Genomic DNA, 23,930 nt, shown 5'->3' on the forward strand with positions numbered 1-23,930 from the left:
CATGATTTTGAGATGGAGCTAATTCCCCACAAATTGTTCTGCCTTGCAATTTCTCAGTACTGGTACCAAAGATTTACCTAGGAATAGTGGGAGAAAATCTCAATTGTATGGAAGAGAGCACAGGAGTATGTGATCTCACTGGCTTTACAATCAACACAGACATATGGAACTTTATCATGTTAGACCTGCCACAATGACCATAACCAGCGTCCAACAGAAATTTGTGTTCTTGTCATAAACTATCTTAGAAGAAAGAACATGGACAGAAATAAAATCAATACACATTTTCGTAATCAGAGTAATGAGCTCCTCAATGACCTTACATCTGGATCTGCAAATGCATTCAGTCTCTGAGTAAGTTCCATTTAAAATATTCATTTGTTTTCACACTGTGAGTAGCAGGAAGCAATGTCTAAGAACAATGTCCGGAATGCAGCTCTTCATTATGAATTAACTACTGACTAAAAGATTAAAATTTTCCAGGGAAGACTAGGAAAACCTGAGAGTCAACCTCCTTATATTTAACTATTGATAGAGTAGAAAAATTCATTGCTCACAAGCTCACTGCTCCTGCTATCAGAGACAAGTAAACTGATTTATGAATCAAGATGTGTTGAAGTGTGTGTTCTTTCTCATGCAGTTGCTTCCAAATATCTTAATGTAACATTGTTTCTTTTTAAGTCTTTATGCTACATATCCAGCAGAACTAATCCTCCCTCATATCATTCTGAAATTCACCCAAGTCATTCAGGTCCATTATTTTCTTAAATTAAGTACACTTAAGAAAATATGCTCTTTAATAAGAATAGCAAGTATTCCTTTTACTCAGGAAAAAAAAAGTTTTTAAATGTCTATTATAATGGGAATAGCCCCTACAGAAATGGCAGACCTAATTTCCAAACCACTGTTAGGTGTCATGATATTGAATATAATAGATACATATTACTGAGAAAACTAGAGATTACTCTGTAACTGAGAAGATATACACACATCTATTTATCTATGCATACATATGTATATATACAATATATGCCAATACTGATGACTAATGCTCAGGCAAATAAATTTCAATTAAAGAACCCTGTGGAAATCCAACAATCCATCCTGTGAATATCAAATCAGATCAGTGGTTCTGAAACCTCAGTATGCACCAGAATTATCTGGAAGGCTTATAACAATAGTGTTCTGGGTCCCAACACTTGAGATTCTGATTGAGTAGATCTTGGGTAGGTCCTGAGAACTGGATTACTAACAAGTTCCCACCAACGCTGTTGGTTCAATGAGAACCAACTTTGAGAACAATTCCTCTAGATAATTGGCTCAATTTTTGAGAAATAAAATTTCAGTTCCTCCTCCAAATCTGCATCACTAAATTTGCATCTCTACCAGCAAGAATATTGTGTACAGCTTCACTCTCCATGTTGCATTTTAAAAATATTATATATAGAATATTATATATAATAGGTAATGTATATTTTTTATTTACATGTATATTTACTTACTTTTTCTCAAAATATTAAATAACATTTCAAATTGAAGCTATATACCTGAGTTCTGTATATTACATACTCTTAAGATTCACCAGCTCAGATTTTCAAATACAACACAAAATAATTTCTGCTATGAAATGGCTTTATCTCTTTCTTAACCTAAAATAAATTCAATTCTACGTATAAACTTTTATTTCACAGACTGAGTGATGAAAATAACTATGTTTGTGATAATATTTTTAAAGGTTTTTGAATATCTTAAATATTTTATAATAACTTTTAAAAGACCCTATCATATTTAATGGTTAAGAGAAAAGAAAAGAAATAACCAACATTCCTTCTATCATTTCTTCTTATTTAGGTTAGCCTTTCTTTAAATCTATTATGTTACAAAAGCATCTATCTTACCATTTATTTTTCTAGCCAGTAACTAGGTAACATATATATAAAAGTAAATTAAAGAACAAACAATATGGAATCACTAATATAAGGTCTCAAAAATTAGAGATCTCACAGAGAAGGCCTAAGAGAAGATATGAGATGTAATGTATAGCTATACCTCAAAAAATTGTTTTTGTACATCACTGATATAGAAAACAAAAGTGTTATTGTTTGCAATATTTTATACATTGAGCTGTTAAAAAAGAGTTTACTGAGCTTTGGATAATAGTTGAGAAATTGAACTTTTGAGTAGATATGATGAGTTTTGGTTTAATTTTGCAGTCAGATTTGGCTATTTATAATGCTTATTTGTAATTTTGATATCTATTAATGATGCTATATTTATCTTTTCTGAAAAGTTTGATGATGCAAACTCTTGGTTAAATGTTAGAGCACTTGTTAACACTATAAAAATTTGCATGTTGCCCTCTAATTCCACATCAGATGGGAAAAAAATCTCTAAGAAGTGTAAATGATTATAAGTTGTCCCTTCCCTAGCCACAAAGACTAGATTTTGGAAAATCTAGGAGAATTAGTAGAAGGTAGAAAAAAATAAATCATTCTGAGAAAAATTAGATTGGGAAATTGAGGTCATGAAGTAATTTAAGAAAGCCTTTTAAAATAATATAAAACATAATAATGTAATTATTATATGTGATATATTATTAAATTATATCATTAGACATAAAATAAAATTGAATACACTAAATAAGAATAAATTGATAAAATTGGCCATTGCACCATTTCTATTTGAGATGCCTTAATCTCACAGCTATTTTAGGATTTCTTTCCCATTTCAACAAGATTCCTAAAAAATAGTTTTGCTTTGTTAAAAATAATGCATAAGCTGAGGCATTCTTATATATTTTCCATCATCCAAGTATTGAATAGTTCTCTGAATTTATTACTTGAAATTGCCAATGCTTATTTTTCTGCTTCACTGGCACTCTAGAGATGAAGGGTAAGTTGGATGTTTCAGGCGGAGATAAGAGTTGTGACTAATTTTGGTTTTCCCTCTCATTGTGACAGAGATAAATATTTTGAAATTCCATACCTCCCCAACTCTTTAACTTAGCTTTAGCACTACCATTTTACATAACTTTCAGCTAACATATCAGACAACTTGATATATCCCTTATCCTCTTTTATTTTCTCATTTTATATTGTAAAAAAAAAATCAGTATTTTATCTTTTTAATCTGTGCCTCTGCCCTTTTCCATTCCCACCCCCCACCACCAAGTTTTCATTTTTTCTTCTTCCCAACAGGGATGATATTCAAATCATGTATATATATGTGTGTGTGTGTGTGTGTGTGTGTGTGTGTGTGTGTGATATATGTCTATGTGTATATATATATATAATCACATTTTCTGATTGCAGAAAACATATGCACAAGTAAATTATAAATGTTAGAATGGTACAGGAAAGAATTCACACTCATTGCAGAATTTCTCTTTTAATATTCCTTACAGATATATTTCTATTGGCTATATTAATATTTCAATAATACCTATAAGACTATAGTCTGAAAGTATAAGAAGCTAACCAAGATTAAAATATGATAACAAACAACATTAGTGAAAGTTCCTCAGAACGCTTATTTGTAAGAATAAATCCAACCTACATCAACAATTAAGAAATCCAGCCAACACCAGGCATTGGTGAAATATGTTTTATAACCATATGCTACCCATTTTAGAAGCATTTCCAGAATGAAGACATAAGTGAATATCTTGTCAGCATAATCCAGGATAATCTTAATGGTCTTTTTCTTTTCAATATATATATCTTCAAAAGCCTGTGAAAATAGTATTCAAATTTCAATTCACGTCCACCTTAAAGCTTACGATTCATAACAAAGCAGGAAATAAAATTCTGATGGATGATTTTATACTGAAAGATATATACCATTATGGGCTAGCTGACTTTCTTCTGGTTTACAGCTCCTATGTAACACTTAGTTCTAGACTTCTTACCAGTATGTGCCACTGGTCGCCAGAGGTTAAGAGAAATGGTGCAAAGAATAAATTAATTTATAATCCTCTAAAAGAACCACGATCTCTGATAACTGCAGCGATTTCTACTTCATCTGATTTCCCTTTATCTCTCTTCAAATTGGATGAATCCTGATAATTTAAGACACGATTCCCAGATCGTCCGATCATATATATCTTTCTCACCCTGTACTCTCCTTCACTCTCACCAGTAGGATTTGGAGATCTCCTTCAGTTCTTATATGCTTGTGCATTCCCAGTGCCTAGAACTGTTCTAAAAACACAGCAGGAGGTAAGGGAGTTTGCTGAATGAATGAATGCAGTAGCTTATAGGACTGTGGAACACAGAGGATGGTTTCTTTCTTTGAATTCTGCACAATATTTATCATTCATTGAGAGCTTTAGCTCTACAAATTACTGTTACATTCAGTTCATGAATGTGGCACCTTTTAACACTCTTCTAGAACTTTTAGACGGACGATGATTCTGTGGTCATAGCCACTAGTCCCTTGGGAAATAATTAGAATGGACTTAATGAACTGAGCTCACCGAAGACATTGAAAATGATTCCTGACCTAAACAGGTCTAGAGTATTAGGATTTGCTTTTTCAAGATTAAACAATATTCACTTCGTTGAAGAACATGAAAGCAAAAGAAGCTGTATCCTTAGTGGTAAACATTATACTACCTATCCATAGCCACGGGCTTGTCCATTCTTCTTCTTATTCCAAGTTCCTATATCAATACTTTAAAAATGATCCTTGGAACTTATTGCAAACTGTTGGTATCAATATTGAAGATGACAGAGAAGTTGGGACACAGAGAATGAGCAGACTTACTAAGATGATAAAAAAAGGTTCTAGCAGCTGGCAGAGGTTCTGAATGTCAGTGGCACTGAAATGCAACAGGAAACTTCCAGCTCTTGGGATGTTCTAGCCTCCCTTCTCCAAGTTGTTGAGGAGTGAGGCAAGCTACACAGACAGACACTATGGCAACTCTTCAATACTTGAAATGCAAAGATAAGGAAGGGGCTTGATCACACAGAACAAAAGGGTTGTCCCTGGAACTGGGGTGCAGAGCAAGACCAGTAGTAAGTCTTGATGCTGAGAGCCAAATACCCTGCCTGAGTGCACCTTGTTCTGACTAGTCCCAGAGCTGGAAACAGGATTCAGCCTGCAGGGCTCCTAGCTAACTTCCAGGACTAGCTTCATGGATGTAGAAGCAAGGAGGCAAGGACATCATTATGTGAGCTCTACCCAATGTGGGGTGTAGGTTTTACTGTTACTCATTTCACTCATTTGTTTCTACATGGTGGGTACTCTCCTTTTTGAGAAGCCAGAAATCAGTGAAAAGATATGGTTGGCTTTGACTTTAGAGCTCAGTTAAGTTATGGGTCTGTCACTTACTAGCTTTGGGACATTAAACAACTTTTTAAACTCTCTGCCCAACTTCCTCATTGGTAAAATAAGCAAAACAATAGTTTTTTTCATAAGATTGTTCAAAGATTAAGTGAAAAAACTTATATAAAGATCTTGAAACATAATAAATATGTAACTAACTCGGCTGTTACCTTTTTTTGTTTTATGGACAGGGATTTTAAAAATCTAGCTTAATTAGCAAACTCTCTGAGTAAAAACAGCAGTTTCTTAAAATACCTTTCCCTTTTCTTCCTCATATGATTCAATTGAATTTCAGGTTTTTTTTTTTTTTTTTTAAGATTTTATTTATTTATCTATTTGAAAGAACATGAGCACACAGACACCTGAGCAGGGAGAGGAGCCAAGGGAGAGGGAGAGAAAGAATCTCAAGCAGACTCCACGCTGAGTGCAGAGCCCAACATGGGGCTTGATCTCACAACCCTGAGATCACGACCTGAGCCAAAATCAAGAGTCCCACACTTAATCAACTGAGCCACTCAGGCACCCAGAATTTTAGTTTTGAGAGTACCTCTTCCCCAAAAATGTCATCTTCCTTTTTCAACATTTTGAACAAGGGATTGTTCTAAACTTCTCTTTAATTTTTTTTTTTACTCTCCTTTCTAAAAGTCTCAGTCACATGTGTGACTCAGCAAAATAGTTACTAGGAATACAAGATAACGTAGACATTGTTGAGATTCCTACTCGCATTCCACCCGATAAGAAGAGTACCATTTTTCTTATTCGTCTGTTTTAGGAGAGGCCATCCACTGTAGGCCCTGAGCATCCCTTCATATCATTGTTGGGTATGCCAAGAATACAAGGCCCTGACTTGCTCTTTACTCAGGTTATTTCTCACGGTTGCCTTTGCAACAAGCAACCTTGAGGGATGAGACATTGTCTCTGTCTGGGACAAAAAAGCAAGGTTGATTACTGCTTGCTATAAAAGGACAGGGTTCCCTGGGGCGCCTGGGTGGCTCAGTCGCTTAAGTGTCCAACTCTTGATTTCAGCTCAGGTTATGATCTCCGAGTTGTGAGATGGAGCCCCATATTGGGCTCCACGCTGGGCATGGAGTCTGCTTAACATTCTCTCTCTCTCCCTTTCTGCCCCTCCCCTCCTTTAAAAAAAATGGACAGGGTTCCCTAAATTTAGCGCTCTTCAGCTATGAAGCTAATCCACAGTGTGTGGGCCATTCATTTATCCCCATGCCATGCCCTCATGAGACTTGGAGACAAGGGGGACCAACACAAACATGTTGAAGTTCATGTTGCTTCCAATGTCATGACTAATAAAATCCTTTGTCTCTGACTTAGAGGTCGCATGTATTCTATCAGCATCCATGAAATAGCAACAGGTTAACTTCTTATAAAAATCCAATTCCAGATCCATGAAGACTATCTATGAAACAATTTACAAAGTTCTTAAGTATTCTGTTTTTAGTATAAAGGAATTTCCAGTGGTATCTCTAGCTGGAACTGAGCTTCTAAGGGTTCATCTCTGTTCGTGTCAGCAGGAAAGAAAAATAAGAGAAGGCTTAGGGAGTTTGTAACTCTCCCAGGTCCCTTTCAACTCTCATAGAAAGTGCTTGGTATATATGCAAGAATGGGAAACGTGTCCCATTCTCACCCTAAAATTACAGTTAGTTTTGCAAGATGCTTCATAAGCTGACACTGCCTATCTTTGTCACAGTACCTGTGGCCACCACTCTCCTCCCTGTATTTGCTCTTCCTCCAGCGTCACTTTCTACAACTTGGAAACTTTTAATTTCCTGAATACCTCATGATGTTTTATGCTTCCTTATCACTGTACACTTGTTCCTCAGCCCACCCTGTCTGGCTGGAAAATACTATTTATTTGTCAGAGAGAGACACAGCGAGAGAGGGAACACAAGCAGGGGGAGTGGGAGAGGGAGAAGCGGGCTCCCCGCAGAGCAGGGAGCCCGATGCGGGACTCGATCCCAGGACCCTGGGATCATGACCCGAGCTGAAGGCAGTCGCTTAACCAACTGAGCCACCCAGGCGCCCTTGGAAAATACTATTAATCTTTCTAGATCTTGTAAAACATCAACTACTTTTCTGAAATTTCAAGCAGCAATTGTTCATCTCTTGCTATAGAGCTTTATCAAGTATATTCTTCACTTACAAACATATTTCAGTTCTGTAATCCCTTGTGCCTCTCTCCCCAGTGCTCTCTGAACTCCTTGAGAAAAGTACCTGGATCTTATCCACCTTTGCAATCAAGGAAGCAAAGAATAATGCCTGGCATGTAGTAGTGCTTACTAAATATTTACTGAACTAAACTAAAATTTTGTCCTAGTACTAATCATAGGAATTCACTTTTAGGTAAAACAACTTTCATGTTTTTATCCTTCAACTCATTTATTAAAAATACTGACTCGGGTGATTGCTTTAGGTGTCATATAACTTACCAGAGCACCACTGCTGAGCAGGATCATGAGAACAATAAAGCTTTCAAACCAACTGTGTTCAACTATTCTGTAGCAGGTTTTCCTGATGTTCCACCAGATTTTTCCTTTTCCTGACTCTATGTCAAGTTGGCAGCATGGGAACCTCCGCACACAACCTGACAAGAGAGATATACATATAAAATATTGATATTCAGAATAAATAAAATACTTATGCAAAGCTTTCCCTATGATGTCCCTCAACTGAATAATTTCTAACACTTAAACTGCAGCTTGTCAATTATTTCTAACTTAAAATGCATTCTGTGCTTCCTTGATTTCTCATCAATCTCTTCCTAAGTGTTAAAACCACTTATTTTTTTCATTTTTGCAGTCCTAATGCTGTGCTGATACATGATGAACACGGAATGAATGAATATTAAACTAAAATCTGAGGACAAAATGCTTTTCAAGATCTTCTTTGCTGATAAATTAATTTTCCTTGATGTGGATCTCATCTACAGTTTTCTGATGCTTCCACTGTATTAAAAAAAAAAAAACTCTTCACAAAGCTTCAATTCTAGATAATATTAAGAAAATTGGTAGAAGTTTCTAAAATTGTGTTCAAAAGAATTTGATCTTGATTAGAAGATGCAGGTAAAACTGTTTCGAGTACTCTATGTTAAAAACAACTCTACCTTGGGAACTCTAGGTGTAAAACATGCTGCTATGGTAAGCTGAGGAACATTTTATTTACATTTTAGGTTTATTCATTCATTTCTCCATTAAACATTTATTATCTGTTATATACTTAACTGTGTATATAGTTTCCTCTCCTCGGGGGATTTATTTTTGGTTTCGGTTAGGTAGATAGAGATAGAAATAAATGACTATAACTGGATACGTCAACTAAAATCACATATATAAAGGGGTTATTTTGGAGCATGGAAAAAGTCTACCTCACCTGGCTTGTTTGCTGAGGAGAGACTGGAAGAGGCTTTGTGGAAGAACTGGAGCCTGAATTGAGTCAAAGTCTTAGCCAAAAAGAGTATGGGTGGAATTCTAGGCCAAGAAGGAGCAAAAGGTACTGTGCATAGGAATTATAAGCAGTTCAGAATTGTGATGAAAGCAAAGTGTACAGAGGCATGGGGGAGAAATGAGGTTAGAGAAATTGGTCAGATTATGGAAAGCATTTTCCTCCACATGAAGGAGTTTGGTCTATATCCTATAGATGTTGAGGAGTAAGTGAAGGGTTGTTAGCAGAGAATGATATAGGCAGATGCAGCTTAAGTTGATGTCTCCAACAGCTGAATGGAGGAAAGTTGGAAGAGAAGAAAAAAGAGGGTGGAGGTGTAGGAAGATTCAGAGCCAGAAAACCATTTAGGATTCTGGTTCAGTAGCCTTAACAAGAGGGATAGGTCATGGCAACTCTAGTTAGGAACTATAACCAGGGCTTGATGATTTTCTAGAGTAAACTTAACAAGTAATGCAGGAAATGTTGATAAAATATATAAAACAGTAAAAATGTCGTATTTGTAGCCATGACACTGGGAATAGCAGAAAATTTTGAGGAAGTATTCTTTCATTATTCAAATTCTATTATCTGAGATTTGCAGACATCATTAATGAATGACTGAAGTTCTGACATATAGTTTCTTTGTCTCACTTTAACCTTACTGATCAACAGAAATGAAATTACCAACCACCCTTCAGGCTAAAAGCATACATGTTCATCAACTGCAATCATTGATTATCTATAAATGCAAAATTTTGGTAAAATTTAACAAAAGCATTGTGTGAGAATCAATGAGTTATATGGAATGTGCAATAATGAATATTGCTTATATTATTATTTGCAAATCATGTGCTACACACCCTTTATATCAGTAAAATTTATAGTAAACTGATGTACATATGCATACTCTCTTTTTCTTGGAGAACTGGTTGTTAAACATTCACCTGTACACCACAAGGACAGGTGGAATAAGAGAAAAACTTTGAAGGAGATGGAGACAGAGTAGAAGTAGGAGAGATGTACAAGGAGCTACAATAAAAAAAGTCAGGGAGTAAAAAGTTTCATAAAGGGCTAGTGAACAGAACCATGACCAAAAAAGACCCAGAAAGATAATGACTGAAATTTCAAAAATTAAATTTCAAAAATTAAAGTTGATTTTAAAAAAAACAACCACAATTACTGTGAAGAAGAGGAAGAACTGAAAAAAGAGAAACTACAATTAATTGATCTCTTAAAAATTTTCCTTTCAGAACGACTGTGTACTCTTCATGGGAATGTAAACTGGTGCAGCCTCTGCAGAAAACAATATGGAGGTTCCTCAAAAAGTTAAAAATAAATACCATATGATCCAGTAATTCCACTAGTGGGTACTTACCCAAAGAAAATGAAAACACTAATTTGAAAAGTTACATGCACCCCTATGTTTATTGCAGCATTATTTACAATAGCCAAGTTCATTGATAGACGATTGGATAAAGAAGATATGGTGTATATATACCATGGGTTCTTACTCTACCATAAAAAAGAATGAGATCTTGCCATTTGTGACAATATGGATAGATCTAGAGGGTATTCTGCTAAGTGAAATAGAGAAAAACAAATGCCATATGATTTCACTTACATGTGTAATCTAAAAAACAAAACAAATGAATAAATAAACATAGAAAAAGCAGAAACAGACCCATAAACAGAGAACAAACTGATGGTTGCCAATGGTGGAGAATGAGGGGATGGGCAAAGCAGGTGAAGGGAAGTGGGAGGTACAGGCTTCCACTTATGAATTAGTCACAAAGCATAGGGAATACAGTCAATGATATTACACACAAGAGCACTGTATGGTGGCAGATGGTAGCTACACTTGTGGTGAGCATAGCATTACATATAGATTAGTTGAATCACTATGTTGTATACCTGAAACTAATACAGTGTTTTGTGTCGACTACACTTCAATAAAAAAGAAATTACTGAAAAAAAAAAGTTTTTCCTTCCAATTAGAAGGAAGGTAAAAAGCGGGGAGAGCACTTTTTAGATACTTGTTTCAGAGGTTTGCAAGACAGGCATTTTAAAAAATAATTTCCTTTTTTATAAAACAATATATTTAATTAAAAAATATTGAGTTTAACAAGTAATAACTTCAGAGAATCATAAAGTGTATGCCCTGAAACACAGAACCAGATTTCTTTTGAACTATACTGTTTAGGCAGTATCTTATTATGGTTCCTTTCATGATGAATAGAAAATACACATATGCCTTCATTTAACCAATGTTAAATTATAGTTAACATGACCTCAGATCTGAATGAATTCACCTTCACAGTATTTAAAACAATTACCTTACATCTCAAATGTATTTAATAAAGTTAGAATATTTTATAAAATGATGTGGGAAAATAGTAAAAAGGTAGGACCAAAAATGGACTCCCAGATTATCTCTTCCTGGGCAAAAGAAAACATCAGAAGGAGTGAAAAAATTTAAGATGGAATTATTTTTTTATATCAACTTAATGCTTCAGACTTAAGAATTTATCTCAATATAAAAACAAATGTCTTGTACAGAACAGAATCTATCTGCCTCAAGTATAATTACCAGAGGAGAAAGTTTCCCTTTAAGATTTTACTATCCGAGATTTATTTGTGTCAGTCTTAAAACTGAAGAGAAATATTACTCATAAGATTGAGGTAAGAAAAGGGACCCTACATTCTAATTAGAAAAGTAAACCTTTTATCTGCGATGAAGGTTGATAAATATTGCTCTCGGGATTTATCACATCTCAGAGAGTTTCTCACTCTTATTTTGAAGCAAGAGTGTTTGAGAAAAACTTTGTCTGGCTTTTATGCAAAGGCATATCCTAAGAGATTTCCAACCTAGCTGGCTAGCAATGTTATCACATCTTCTTTTTTAAAAGGACTATTAATTAAATGTAAACATAACAGAGAACCTCTCAAGCATTTTAATGGGTCCCTATGGGTAAAAGTTATTTCTTTTGGGTGGTTTCATTAATTTGTTCTCGTGAAGCATTTCATAAAGTCGATACTGTGTTTCATCATGTTAAACCAGTGTTCCCAGCCCCCACCGCACAAAAAAACTAACCAACATCAACCTCTTCCAAGACAGACTACCTATTAATAAAAATATAATAGCATAATCAGTATAATTAACATAAAAATTGATAAGGAAAAATGAGTCTTTTTATAACTTCTTAAAAAATTTCTACATCTCTTTAAAACAAGTGTTTTGTCCACATTTTCTTTAAAAAAAAAGACAAAAGTAGGCACAAGTGAGTTGTTATTGTTCTTAAAGTTACAATTAGTTATTAGTTATTTTATAGGAAATTGAATTCAGAACATTTTGTGGGGAAGTTGAGTTGGTTCCTTCTACCAAATTAACAGAAAATACATTATTTTATGGAAAAGAGAGTATCCTTCTCATAACTTAATCATGATTTTGTAATTTACTAATTGTATAATCCAAAAGGAGTATAATGTAAAACCAAGCAGAATCAGAGTTCTGTCACGTCAAGTTGTCATGACACACAGAAGTAAGGCTAGTGAAGAACAGTGGCAGATCTAGAGAAGGAGCCCGCTATCTTGAATTACAAAGCTAATGGAACAGAACTAAGGAAAGGCCTGGCATAAGAGGGAGGAGGAAAGGATGCAAGAGAAATATGATGAAAATTACTAAAGTGATAGTTATGAAGTTGAAAAGGATTAATGGATGTGAGACAATGAACAACAAATCATTTTGGTGTTTGTTCTTCAGTGAAAACACAGCTCCTCTGATGTAACTCTCACACTCCCTATGATTATTCTGCTGCCTTTCAGGTAACAAAAATCTCTGGAGGCCAAATGCTGCTCTAAACTGGCATTGGTTCTAGCTCAGCTCTTGTAGACCTATCACAAACTGGTAAGAGTCATTTCTATGTAAGTGAATGAGTTCTCAATTTCCCATCCTGACAACCCCAATCATTTTGAAGTCATTATGAGGAAGACATCTCCCAGTGTGAGACCCCAAATTTGGAATCATTGTTGACTCTTTTTTCACATTTTCACATTGGAACCGACATCCAATCTATCAGCAAATTCTTTTAGCTTTCATTTCAAAAGCTACTCAGAATCTCTTACTTTCACCTGGATTAATGCAGAACATCCAAGAATTCACCCAGCATCTGTCCTTGCTATCCACCCATTTACTCTTAAGATGGCATGTTATGAGACTTTTAAAGGAGGTCTTTATAATGTCCTTAAAAGTGCTTATGTTCTGGCCTTTACTACATCTCTGACCTCACTTTCTACCACTCTTCCCATCATTCTCAATCTCCATACTGGAAATATTGTGCTGCCTAAAATACTCTTCCTTCATACATTTGCATGGCCCACTTCAATTTTCTTCAGGTCTCTGATCAAATGCTACCTTTTTGGAGAGGCCTTCCTGACCACTCTATTTATGTGATAGTAGGTTCCTACCCTTCAACTATTATATTCCTCTTTTCTTTTCACTTCTCCATAGCATGTATCACTTATCTGACCTACTAAATATTTACATATGTATTTGAGCAAGGGGCAGTGTTTTTTTCATTGCTCTATCTCTCTCCGGTGCTCAGGCCTAGGCCTAAAATACAGAAGATCTTTAATGATTATTTATTAATTGGATGAAAGAATGATTAAGTGGATAAATGGTGAGAGGCTCAGCAAATTGGCTGTCCTGTTTGATTTATCAGGCTGAGCCTCTTAGCCCAGCAGGTCCAGTGAGTATAAATATTCGCATCAGTGCTTTGTAGGACTAACATAAACTTTTTATGTAGTTTAAGCTCAATAAGACAGCACTTGCAGAATGAAATAGCTTAGCATTAATGCTTTCTGTAGAAGGTTTAAGTTTTCCTAAAGCCGTTTTCTAATTTGAAGTCATAATCTGCTTGATAAACTTCCTAGTTATCCTGGAATTTTAAGTTAGGGTTATTCATAAAATGCATAGAGGAAGTCTTGGTAGCATCTGTACAAATTTAATGGTGTTAATCAATTTATTGAGAGATAGGCAACACCTGATGAAATTCTTAAATGCCTTTAATATGAACACTTCTATAGGAAACTCTGTGTTTTGCTCAGGTACTAATTACAGCAAACACAAAATTTCTATCCATTGTTATACTTGTTTGTTTCTCACATAAAATGGAATTTAGCTTTGTATTTAAAGAAAATTCATGCGCCCATTGTAGTTTGGTGATATCTTTATTTGACAGGCATTTTGCTTATGGCATGAGTGCTAGAGGAGGCTGGTTGAGAAAAATTATAGAGGGTGAACGCAAGTCAATGATTTCTACAAAAAATACTGATGCTGAGAATAATAGTAAGTCATTAGCATTAACACTATGCTATCATAGCTTCTCTATAGAATTGTTAACAAAATATTTTTTTAATAAAAAAAGGAAAAGAAGGATGTTAAGAACTGTGGTAATTAATTTATGTTATCCTGTTTAATCTCCTTGCTATCCCTATAATTCAGATGGGGCTGTTATACCTATTTTATAGATGAGGTATCTGAGACACAAGATTTTCAAAATGTGCTCAAGGTCTCAGAGAGCTAGAAGTAGAGCAATTAGAACTCATGTTTATCAGGCTTCAAAATTTGTGATCTATGTTATTATATTATACTGCAACTCTAGTATAGGTTTGTGTTTTTACTTGAATGACACCATATTCGATTAGAAAATGCTGTATACTTCCATAGTTCAAGTTCAAAGTTACTACTTGGAATAAAATCGCTGAAACATTCCAGAAGTAGTAAGTTCAGTAAGTCAGGAAGTGAAAAGTAATCAAAGGAGGTACTGTTAGAAAAGAACATACTGAGGTGCAAAGGGTTTTACATGCTATGTTAAGGACTTCAGGTTTTATCCTATAGAACAATGGTTCTCAGCTTCTAGTGTGCATCAGAATCCCTGGGAGGAGGCAGACCCTGTCCAGAGTTTCTGATCAACCTGTGATTTCTGTAATCAATGTGGGGCTAGAAAGGAAGAGGTCAGGGCTGACTCAAAAGTCTTTAGCTTGAGAGGCAGGATAGATCATGATGTCACTAAATGAGATAAAGACCACAAGAAGCTGTGGATTTTAGGGGGGAGAACTCACTAAAGTTTGTTTTAAACTTATTATACTTGACATGTTTTAAGGCAACCAGTGGAGATGACCAACGGGGAATTATAGGCATATCTGGAATTCAAATGTGAGGTCAGGGGTAAAGATAATGACTTAAGAGTCAAATAACAGAGAAATAGATGTCCGAGCTCTAGATATGGATATAAGATAAAACCCCAAATACCAATAAATGGATGGCTAACGAACATCTTGATTTTTCTCTTACCATCTGTAAAACAGGCCACTGGCTCATCTGAATTTACAGGTTCAGCCTCCGCTTCTTCTCCTTCTCCTGGCAGAGGGTTATCAACTGTGCTGCACTCAGAGGAACTCGACCGATTCAATCTCTAAAAAGAAATTCACCGCCCCACCAGACAGTTCATTTAGGGGTCATTCAAATCTTATATTCAAGCCATATTCAATAATCAAAGTCATGCAAAGTGTTATGAAAAAAGATTAACAGTATGATGGCCATAAAACGTATAAACACATATTGAGGTCAGGTAACCTTACAATACATCTATGCTTGATCTTTCTATCTACACATCCTGTGAAAAATAAATTTTATTATTTTTAGTATGCTAACAAGTAAGTATTTAGACAGAATTAGCATAAGGTATTTTTTGTAAACTATAATATTTGCACAGTATTGGCCACATTTTTATTGTTTTATGTTTAATATAAATTTGTGTACACCAATAATTAATATATTCAGATAACCAAGACCCTAGTAGAAATAATACAAGTGCCAAACTGCCAATGCCTGATACTTGAAAGATCATATCTGACAGTTGGCAGAAAAGCTTGTTGATACTTAAAATTAAAAAAAAAAAAAGAAAGAAATTAGTGTCAAATGAAATCCAAACTTATTTGTTCTATTATCTCTTGGATTTAAGAATATGTACCAGGATGGTATAGATAGAAGGCTTTTGATCAAGACAAAAAAAGTCAGATATTATATTGGAATCAAAATGCCGAAGACCATAGTAATCATTTCATCCAACACCACCCATTTTAGTATAAAATTTCAGGATATAGTTGAAAAGATCATAAAGTATTATTTATACTGTCAAAAAACAGTGGCTACCAAAGTGAGTACCACATGCAAACTCTGAAACAAAGATTCAATGAAATTAAACATGGCAGACTCACACATGACAGGAATGAATTCATTGTCATTATGATCATATAGTTGATCATAACACAAGCTTTTCCCGCCCAGAAATTTATGATCAAACATGATGTTTACAAACATACACATACACAGAAATTTTTAGAAAAAATACATACAGCAATTGTAGCAAAACTCTGTCAATTTTTCCTAATATTGCTTTATAAGGGGTAGAGCAGCACATCAATGGAAGAGTTCATTTTTCATTCTCATTTGCTAAACGACACGTGAATATTGAAACTAGTAGTTATTACAGCACATGCTTCCCTTATTAAGATTACAGCTTTACTATTTTTTTAGAATAGTTCCACAAATACAAGTGCTAAAAGTAAGGAAATACTCATTTCCATTAAATTGATTCCTTAATCTATTAATTTGCATTAATATCATAGGCCTAATCTGAAATATTAATTTTTAGAGATTTACTGGGAAGCTAAAAGTGTTCTTTACGGGTACCACATTCTCAGTGCTATTATCATCACACATTATTCGACAGCAGTTAAAAAAAGGCATTGATACATTATTGTACGTAAGGAACGATGTAAGCAAAGTTCTTTATAATGAGAGTAAAGAATTATGAATACTCTAATACTCATAATTTATTGACATTGGGGCATTATTCCCACCAGGTCAAAGAGTTTTATAATAGTATCAGTTATGAACAGTATCCCTATGAAATGTCATTTGATTGAATTCATCTAAAATGACTTGAAAATAAAGGAAATAGAAATTAATTATAAGTGAATATATTTAAGGTTTTAAAATATACATTACTCCAAGAAACAATGGGGAAATGTATAATTACTAATAGGCCCTACTATGCCAATTACCACAAAAACTAATTTTGAGTATGTTATCTTTTAAAAGACTACAGTTATTTGATGCCCTCAGTTCTTGACTTCTCAGCTGCATGTGGACTGTCACCAGGGAACTGAAAGACAACGTACTATGATTCTGTGGCGATGAGACCAAGACCTTCAAATGTGAAAAATGGGTTATTGCCCTGGATTTTGAGGCAAAGCAGTGGGAGAAACAGCTGAGAGAAAGAATGCAAAGCACTTTCCTGCTAGTAGTCAAAATACTGACAACTAGCAAATAGTTCTCATGGTTTCCTCTAAGGTGGCAACAATTTTTAAACAAAATGATTCTAATTTGCAGAATGCCTACTCAGTCTAAATTAATGAAAACATCTTCAACCTCAGTATTTGGTTTTCTCACTGAGCACTAACAAAGAAGATATGCCAAGTTAATTTGTAAGCAAATACAATTAAGATGATTATATAAAGTATATTTTGTCATTTCTGAAACCTTTTATTTTCATAGCTTTTATGGCAATTTTTTGTCAATTAAATTCAGAGTTTGGCTCAAATTTTATATCATAAATGACAGTTATTCAAGATAATTCCTCATGAGGACAGACATTATCAAAATATTTAATATGAACTATAGTTTGTATCATAAGCCAAACTGCTATGGCTTTTTAGAAATTCAAGTTAAAATGTTTTTAGGAATTCTGTGTTTTCCTGGGGATGCATGAAGTATTCACAAAGTAGCTATTTTAGGACTGTATGTAATATTAAACATTTATGTGCATGCCCTAGTGATGTAGACAGTTCAGTTCTAATCTAGTCATCCTTTAAATTTAATATTTACTAAAGTGGAAGTTTCTTTAACAGGGTCCAAAAGGATGCTTTTAAATAGAAAGGCTAACATCTGTAATAAAAACTTTCTCTTAAAGGGAAATGCATTTTATTCTCATAGCAGGTGTTGCTATATTTAACTATTGAATTTTCTTATTTTCTTGCTTAGTACCCAGAGAAGATCATGTCAATCATTAGAATCATTTTACAAAATAAATTATATGATTATTTTCATATCTATAAACTCAATCATTTGTAATTTAGTTTCCTTTCTTGTAACATTGAAAATTGAAGAATTATTATAGTACACTAAGACCAGTGAAATAAATAGTTTAGTGTAAAAAATTTCCCTTTCAATATTACAAATATGCTATTTTGTAATTTTTGCATGATTTTATTTTTAATGAAAAGTGAAATATACTTTTTTTCTATTACATGGCAGCAAAGATATATTTTTTTTTACCTTTGACAGCCTAATTTTTTTTTAACCTTATATAGGCTGTAAACATAGGATCATAGACCTAAACTCATTAGCATTAGGAATAAGAATATACCATAGACAGCATTCCTGCTTTTTTATTGAATAATATGATATTGCCTGTAGGTGCTTTCTAAAATTTTGTCTTTGTTTCTTTTAGGCAAAATCTATACACTTGATTCAAAAATTTTAAATGTATAAATAATATATGGTAAAAAACAAAAGTCCTTCCCACTCACTCCCTAATTCTATCACCTTGAGGTACCTACTATATACACAGTATGTATGTATATGTATACACACACACACACATACATATATATATATATCTTTCCATATTCTTTAATGTGTATCCATAAAACACTGAAGTAGTTTTGAAACATTCTAATCTTGATTATAAATGATAGCTAAGAAGCCCCTTTCAACTACTGAATATACGATCAGGTTAAGATGGTGGAGTAGTAGGACCTTATGTTTGCCTTGTCCCTTGAACACAGCTAGATAAATAGCAAATCATTCTGAACACCCAGGAAATTGATATGAGGACTGAGAGAACAAACTGCACAACTAGAGGGAGAGAGGAGACCACAACGTGGAAGGTAGGAGGTATGGAGATGTGATTTGAGGAGAGAAGGATCACAAGTGCTGCAGAGGGGAGGGAGCCTTGATCACAGAGAGTGGACAGAAAAACAGAGGGAGAGAGAGAGCAGTGCACAGGGGACTGCACAAGAAAAACACTTCCCCAAAACCAGTGACTGGGAAAACAAGAAGGGTTGATTGTCGTGAGATTTTACAACCAGTGGAGCTCAAAAACCAGAGTTTTAGAAGTCTGCACTGTGGTCAGTGTGGAGTCTGGTGGGCACAGCAGTGCTCCTGTGGAGAAGAAGGACAGGAACCTGGGAGCACATGGCATGATTGGAGGATCCCCTGGGATGCACTGGAAGAGACAGTTTCCCCTTCTTAGTGTGCATCTGGGAAAGGTAGCATGACCTCCAGGGGAAAAAAGAGCCGGTGGATGTCATTGTGCTCCCATTCCTTAGCATAGGGGCAGAGACCCCTGCTGAGGGGAGCTAACCTGGAGGCTGGGTTTTTGCTGTGCTTTACACTAAACTCCAGTCTCCTGTGTGTTAGTGTGACCGCCCGTCTGAGACAAACTGGCACCAGCCCCAGCATAGTGAGACCCTTCCCCCAGAGGACCAGCTCAGGTCTGTGCTACACCAGGTCCCTTAAGTTTGGAGTTTTGAAACTCAGCCAACGTGTCTTAGATAAAACACAGGTGCACTGCATTGCTGGGAGGAAAGGCAGCATGGATACAAACAAGGTGAAGCCAGGGATCTGAGGGAAGCCTAGGACACATAAGGGGAGATTGTTCACTCTTCTGTGAGGGCTTCCTGGACAGCGGTGGGCAGGAATGCCCTGTGCAGGATGAGCCATTTTTCGCCCCTGCCCATCAGCATGCACTGACTTTAGAGAGCATAACAACACCAACAGTGGAGGCCTGAACCACTTACATCAACCCCTGCCCCCCCTGTGCTCTGCAGGTGCCTCTTTACTAGGGTTAAGTGTGCCTGAGAACCAGAGCAGTGGGCCCCTCTCCCAGAAGACCAGCACAAATCCCTGCATGCACCAAGTCTACTGACCATAAAGTGCTGCAGAGCTTTGGCTCTATTGGAAAGAGGATCTGGCCTCTTTTAACAAGCAGACGAGAGCACACCAATTTAAAACTCACCACACACTGGACAAGATCCAAACACACCCCACTGCAGGCAGGAAGTAACTCTGCAGAAGATTGACCTAAGGGAAAGAACAGCCAAAACAGAGCAGCAGAGTGCACACAGCATACAACAGAAACACTTCCTAAAGTGCCAGACCCTGGACAGTATATGATCTCTTTTTCATAAAGCCATTACTCTTAGGAGCAGGAAACATAAGAAGCTTTACTAATACACAGAAGAAGACAGACACAGATTTTAAAACAACAATCATAAGGATACTAGCTGGGCTTGAGAAAAGCATAGAAGACATCAGGGAGTCCCTTCGTGCAGAGATAAAAGACCTAAAAACTAGTCAGGCCAAAATTTTAAAAAATGCTATAACGGAGATGCAAACTAACTGGATGTAAGGATGACAAGGATGGAAGAGGCAGAGGAACAAATAAGTGATACAGAAAATAAAATTATTGAAAATAATGCAGCTTAAAATAAGAGGGAAAGACAAATATTGGATCACAAATGTAGACTTAGGGAACTCAGTGACTCCATAAAGTATAATAACATTCACATCATAGGAGTCCCAGATAAAGAAGATGGGGAAAAAGGGAGAAGGTATATTTGAGCAAATTGTAGCTGAAAACTTCCCTAATCTGGGGAAGGAAACAGACGTCAAATGCGGAAGGCACAGAGAACTCCCATCAAAATCAACAAAAGCAGGCCAACAGCAAGACATATCAGTAAAATTTGCAAAATACAGAGATAAGGAAAAAATCCTAAAGCAGCAATGGAAATGAAATCCCTAACTTTTAAGGGAAGACAAATAAGGTTAGCAGCAGACCTAACCACAGAAACTTGACAGGCCAGAAGAGAGTATCATGATAGATTCAATGTGCTGAATGGGAAAAATATGTAGCCAAGAATACTTTATCCAGCAAGGCTATCATTCAGAACAGAAGGAGAGATAAAGAGTTTCCCAGGCAAACAAAAACTAAAGGAGTTTGTGATCACTAAACCAGCCCTAAAAGAAATATTAAAGGGGACTCTTTGAGTGGGAAAGACCAAAATTGACAAAGACTAGAAAGGAATAGAGAAAATCTCAAGAAACAACAACCTAACAGATAATACAATGGTACTAAATTCACATATACCTATAATGATTCTGAGTATAAATGGACTAAATGATTGAATCAAAAGTCACAGGGTATCAGAATGGATAAAACAAAACAAAACAAAACAAAACAAGACCCATCTATATACTGCCTATAAAAGGCCCATTTTAGACCTAAAGACACCTGCAGATTGAAAGTGAGGGGATGGAGAACCACTTATTATGCTAATGAATGTCAAAAGAATGTCAAGTAGCCATACATATATCAGACAAACTAGATTTTAAACCAAAGACTGTAACAAGAGATGAAGAAGGGGACTATATCATAATAAAGGGGTCTATCCAACAAGAGGATCTAACAATTGTAAATATTTATGCCCCCAACTTGGGAGCACCCAAATATATAAAACAATAACAAACATAAAGAAACTCATTGATAGCAATACAATAATAGTAGGGGACTTTAATACCCCACTCGCAGCAATGGATCATCTAAGCAGAAATCAACAAGGAAACATTAGCTTTGAATGACACACTGGACCAGATGGACTTAAGAGATATATTCAGAATATTTCATCCTAAAGCAGAATACACATTCTTTTCGAGTGCACATGGAACATTCTCCAGAACAGATCACACACTAGGTCACAAATCAGGCCTCAATAAGTATGAAAAGACTGAGATCATACCATGCATATTTTCAGACCACAGTGCTATGAAACTTGAAGTCAACCACAAGAAAAAATTTGGAAAGACCACAAATACATGGAGGTTAAAGAACATCTTATTAAAGAATGAATGGGTTAACCAGGAAATTAAAGAAGAAATTTAAAAATACATGGAAGCAAATGAAAATGACAACATGACATTCCAAAATCTTTGGGATGCAGCCAAGGCAGTCATAAGAGGAAAGTATATAGCAATACAGGCCTAACTCAAAAAGCAAGAAAAGTCTCATATGCACAACCTAAACTTATCCTAAAGGAGCTAGAAAAGGAATAGCAAATAAAACCTAAAGCCAGCAGAAGGGAAATAATAAAGATTAGAGCAGAAATAAGTGAAATAGAAACAAACAAACAAACAAAACCCCAGAAGAACAGATCAGTGAAACTGGGAGCTGGTTCTTTGAAAGAATTAATAAAATTGATGAACCCCTAGCCAGACTATCAAAAAGAAAAGAGAAAGGACGCAAATAAATAAAACCACAAATGAGAGAGGAGAGATTACAACCAACAACACAGAAATACATACAATTAATTATAAGAGAACATTATGAAAAATTGTATGTCAACAAATTGGGCAATCTGGAAGAAATGGATGAATTCCTAGAAAAATAAACTGTGAAAACTGAAACAGAAAGAAATAGAAAATTTGAACAGTCTGATAACCACCAAAGAAATCACATCAATAATCAAAAATCTCCCAACAAAAGTTCAGGGCCAGATGGCTTCCCAGGGGAATTCTACCAAACATTTAAAGAAGAGTTAATACCTATTCTTCTCAAACTGTTCCAAAAAGTAGAAATGGAAGGAAACCATCTGAACTCATTCTACAAGGCCAGCATTACTTTGATTCCAAAACCAGACAAAGAGCCCACTAAAAAGGAGAATTACAGGCCAATATCCCTGATGAATATGAATGCAAAAATTCTCAACAAGATACTAGCAAATTGAATCCAACATTACATTAAAAGAATCATTCACACAATCAGGTAGGATTTATTCCTGGGCTGCAAGGATGATTCAATATTTGCAAATCAATCAATGTGATACACTACATTAATAAAATAGGATAAAAGCCATATAATCTTCTCAACAGAGGCAGAAAAAGCATTTGATAAAAATACTCAACAGAGTAGGGATAGAGGGAACATACCTCAATATCATAAAGGCCATATATGAAAGACCCACAGGTAATATCATCCTTAATGGGGAAAAACAGAGCTATAGTCAAGAAGAAGACAGGGATGTCCACTCTCACCATTGTTATTTAACATAGTTCTGGAAGTCCTAGCCCTAGCAATCAGACAACAAAAAGAAGTAACAGGCATCCAAACTGGCAAGGAAGAAGTCAAACTTTCACTATTCGTAGATGACATGATACTCTGTACAAAACCCAAAAGACTCCACCAAAAAGTTTCTAGAACTGATATACAAATTCAGTAAAGTTGCAGGATACAAAATCAATGTACAGAAAGCTGTTATATTTCTCTACTCCAATAATGGAGCAGCAAAAAGAGAAATCAAAGAATCGATCCCATTTACAATTGCACAAAAACCATACGCTATCTCAGAATAAACCTAACCAAAGAGGTAAAAGATCTGTACCCTGAAAACTATAGAACACTGATGAAAAAAATTGAAGATGACACAACCAAATGGAAAACATTCCATGCTCATGGATTGGAAGAACAAACATTAAAATGTCTATACTATCCAAAGCAATCTACACATTTAATGCAATCCCCATCAAAATACCACCAGCATTTTTCACAGAGCTAGAGCAAACAATCCTAAAATTTGTATGGAACCATAAAAGATCCCAAATAGTCAAAGCAATCTTGAAAAAGAAAAGCAAAGCTGGAGGCATCACAATTCTGGACTTCAAGATATATTTCAAGACAGTATGGTACTGGCACAGAAACAGACATATAGGTCAATGGAAGAGAAGAGAAAACCTTGAAATGGACCCACAACTATATGGTCAACTAATCTTTGACAAAGCAGGAAAGGATATCCAACAGAAAAAAGTCTCTTCAACAAATGGTTTTGGAAAAACTGGACAGCAATATGCAGAAGAATGAAACTGGACCACTTTCTTAAACCATATACAAAAATAAATTCAAAATGGATGAAAGACCTAAATGTGAGACAGGAAACCATCAAAATCATTGAGGAGAACACAGGCAGCAACCTCTTTGACTTTAGCCATAGCA

General features: G+C 35.4%; 1 protein-coding gene across 3 annotated transcripts in view; it reads right to left on the reverse strand.

The window, feature by feature from the left end:
* Positions 1-23,930, reverse strand: part of SCN9A (sodium voltage-gated channel alpha subunit 9) — a 177,479-nt gene that overhangs the window by 22,290 nt on the left and 131,259 nt on the right. For all 3 annotated transcript variants that reach the window (XM_064586642.1, XM_064586641.1, XM_054506155.2), the window contains 3 exons: positions 15,113-15,233; positions 7,770-7,924; positions 3,556-3,729 (listed from right to left, as the gene is read on the reverse strand). In XM_064586642.1, the coding sequence (XP_064442712.1) occupies positions 3,556-3,729; positions 7,770-7,924; positions 15,113-15,233 (450 nt within the window). The remainder of the gene's footprint in view (positions 1-3,555; positions 3,730-7,769; positions 7,925-15,112; positions 15,234-23,930) is intronic.

Source organism: Mirounga angustirostris, unplaced genomic scaffold (genome assembly GCF_029215605.1).
Source record: "Mirounga angustirostris isolate CCGP_5_RB_7025 unplaced genomic scaffold, mMirAng1.0.hap1 SCAF_3, whole genome shotgun sequence".
NCBI classification, from domain to species: Eukaryota; Metazoa; Chordata; class Mammalia; order Carnivora; family Phocidae; genus Mirounga; species Mirounga angustirostris.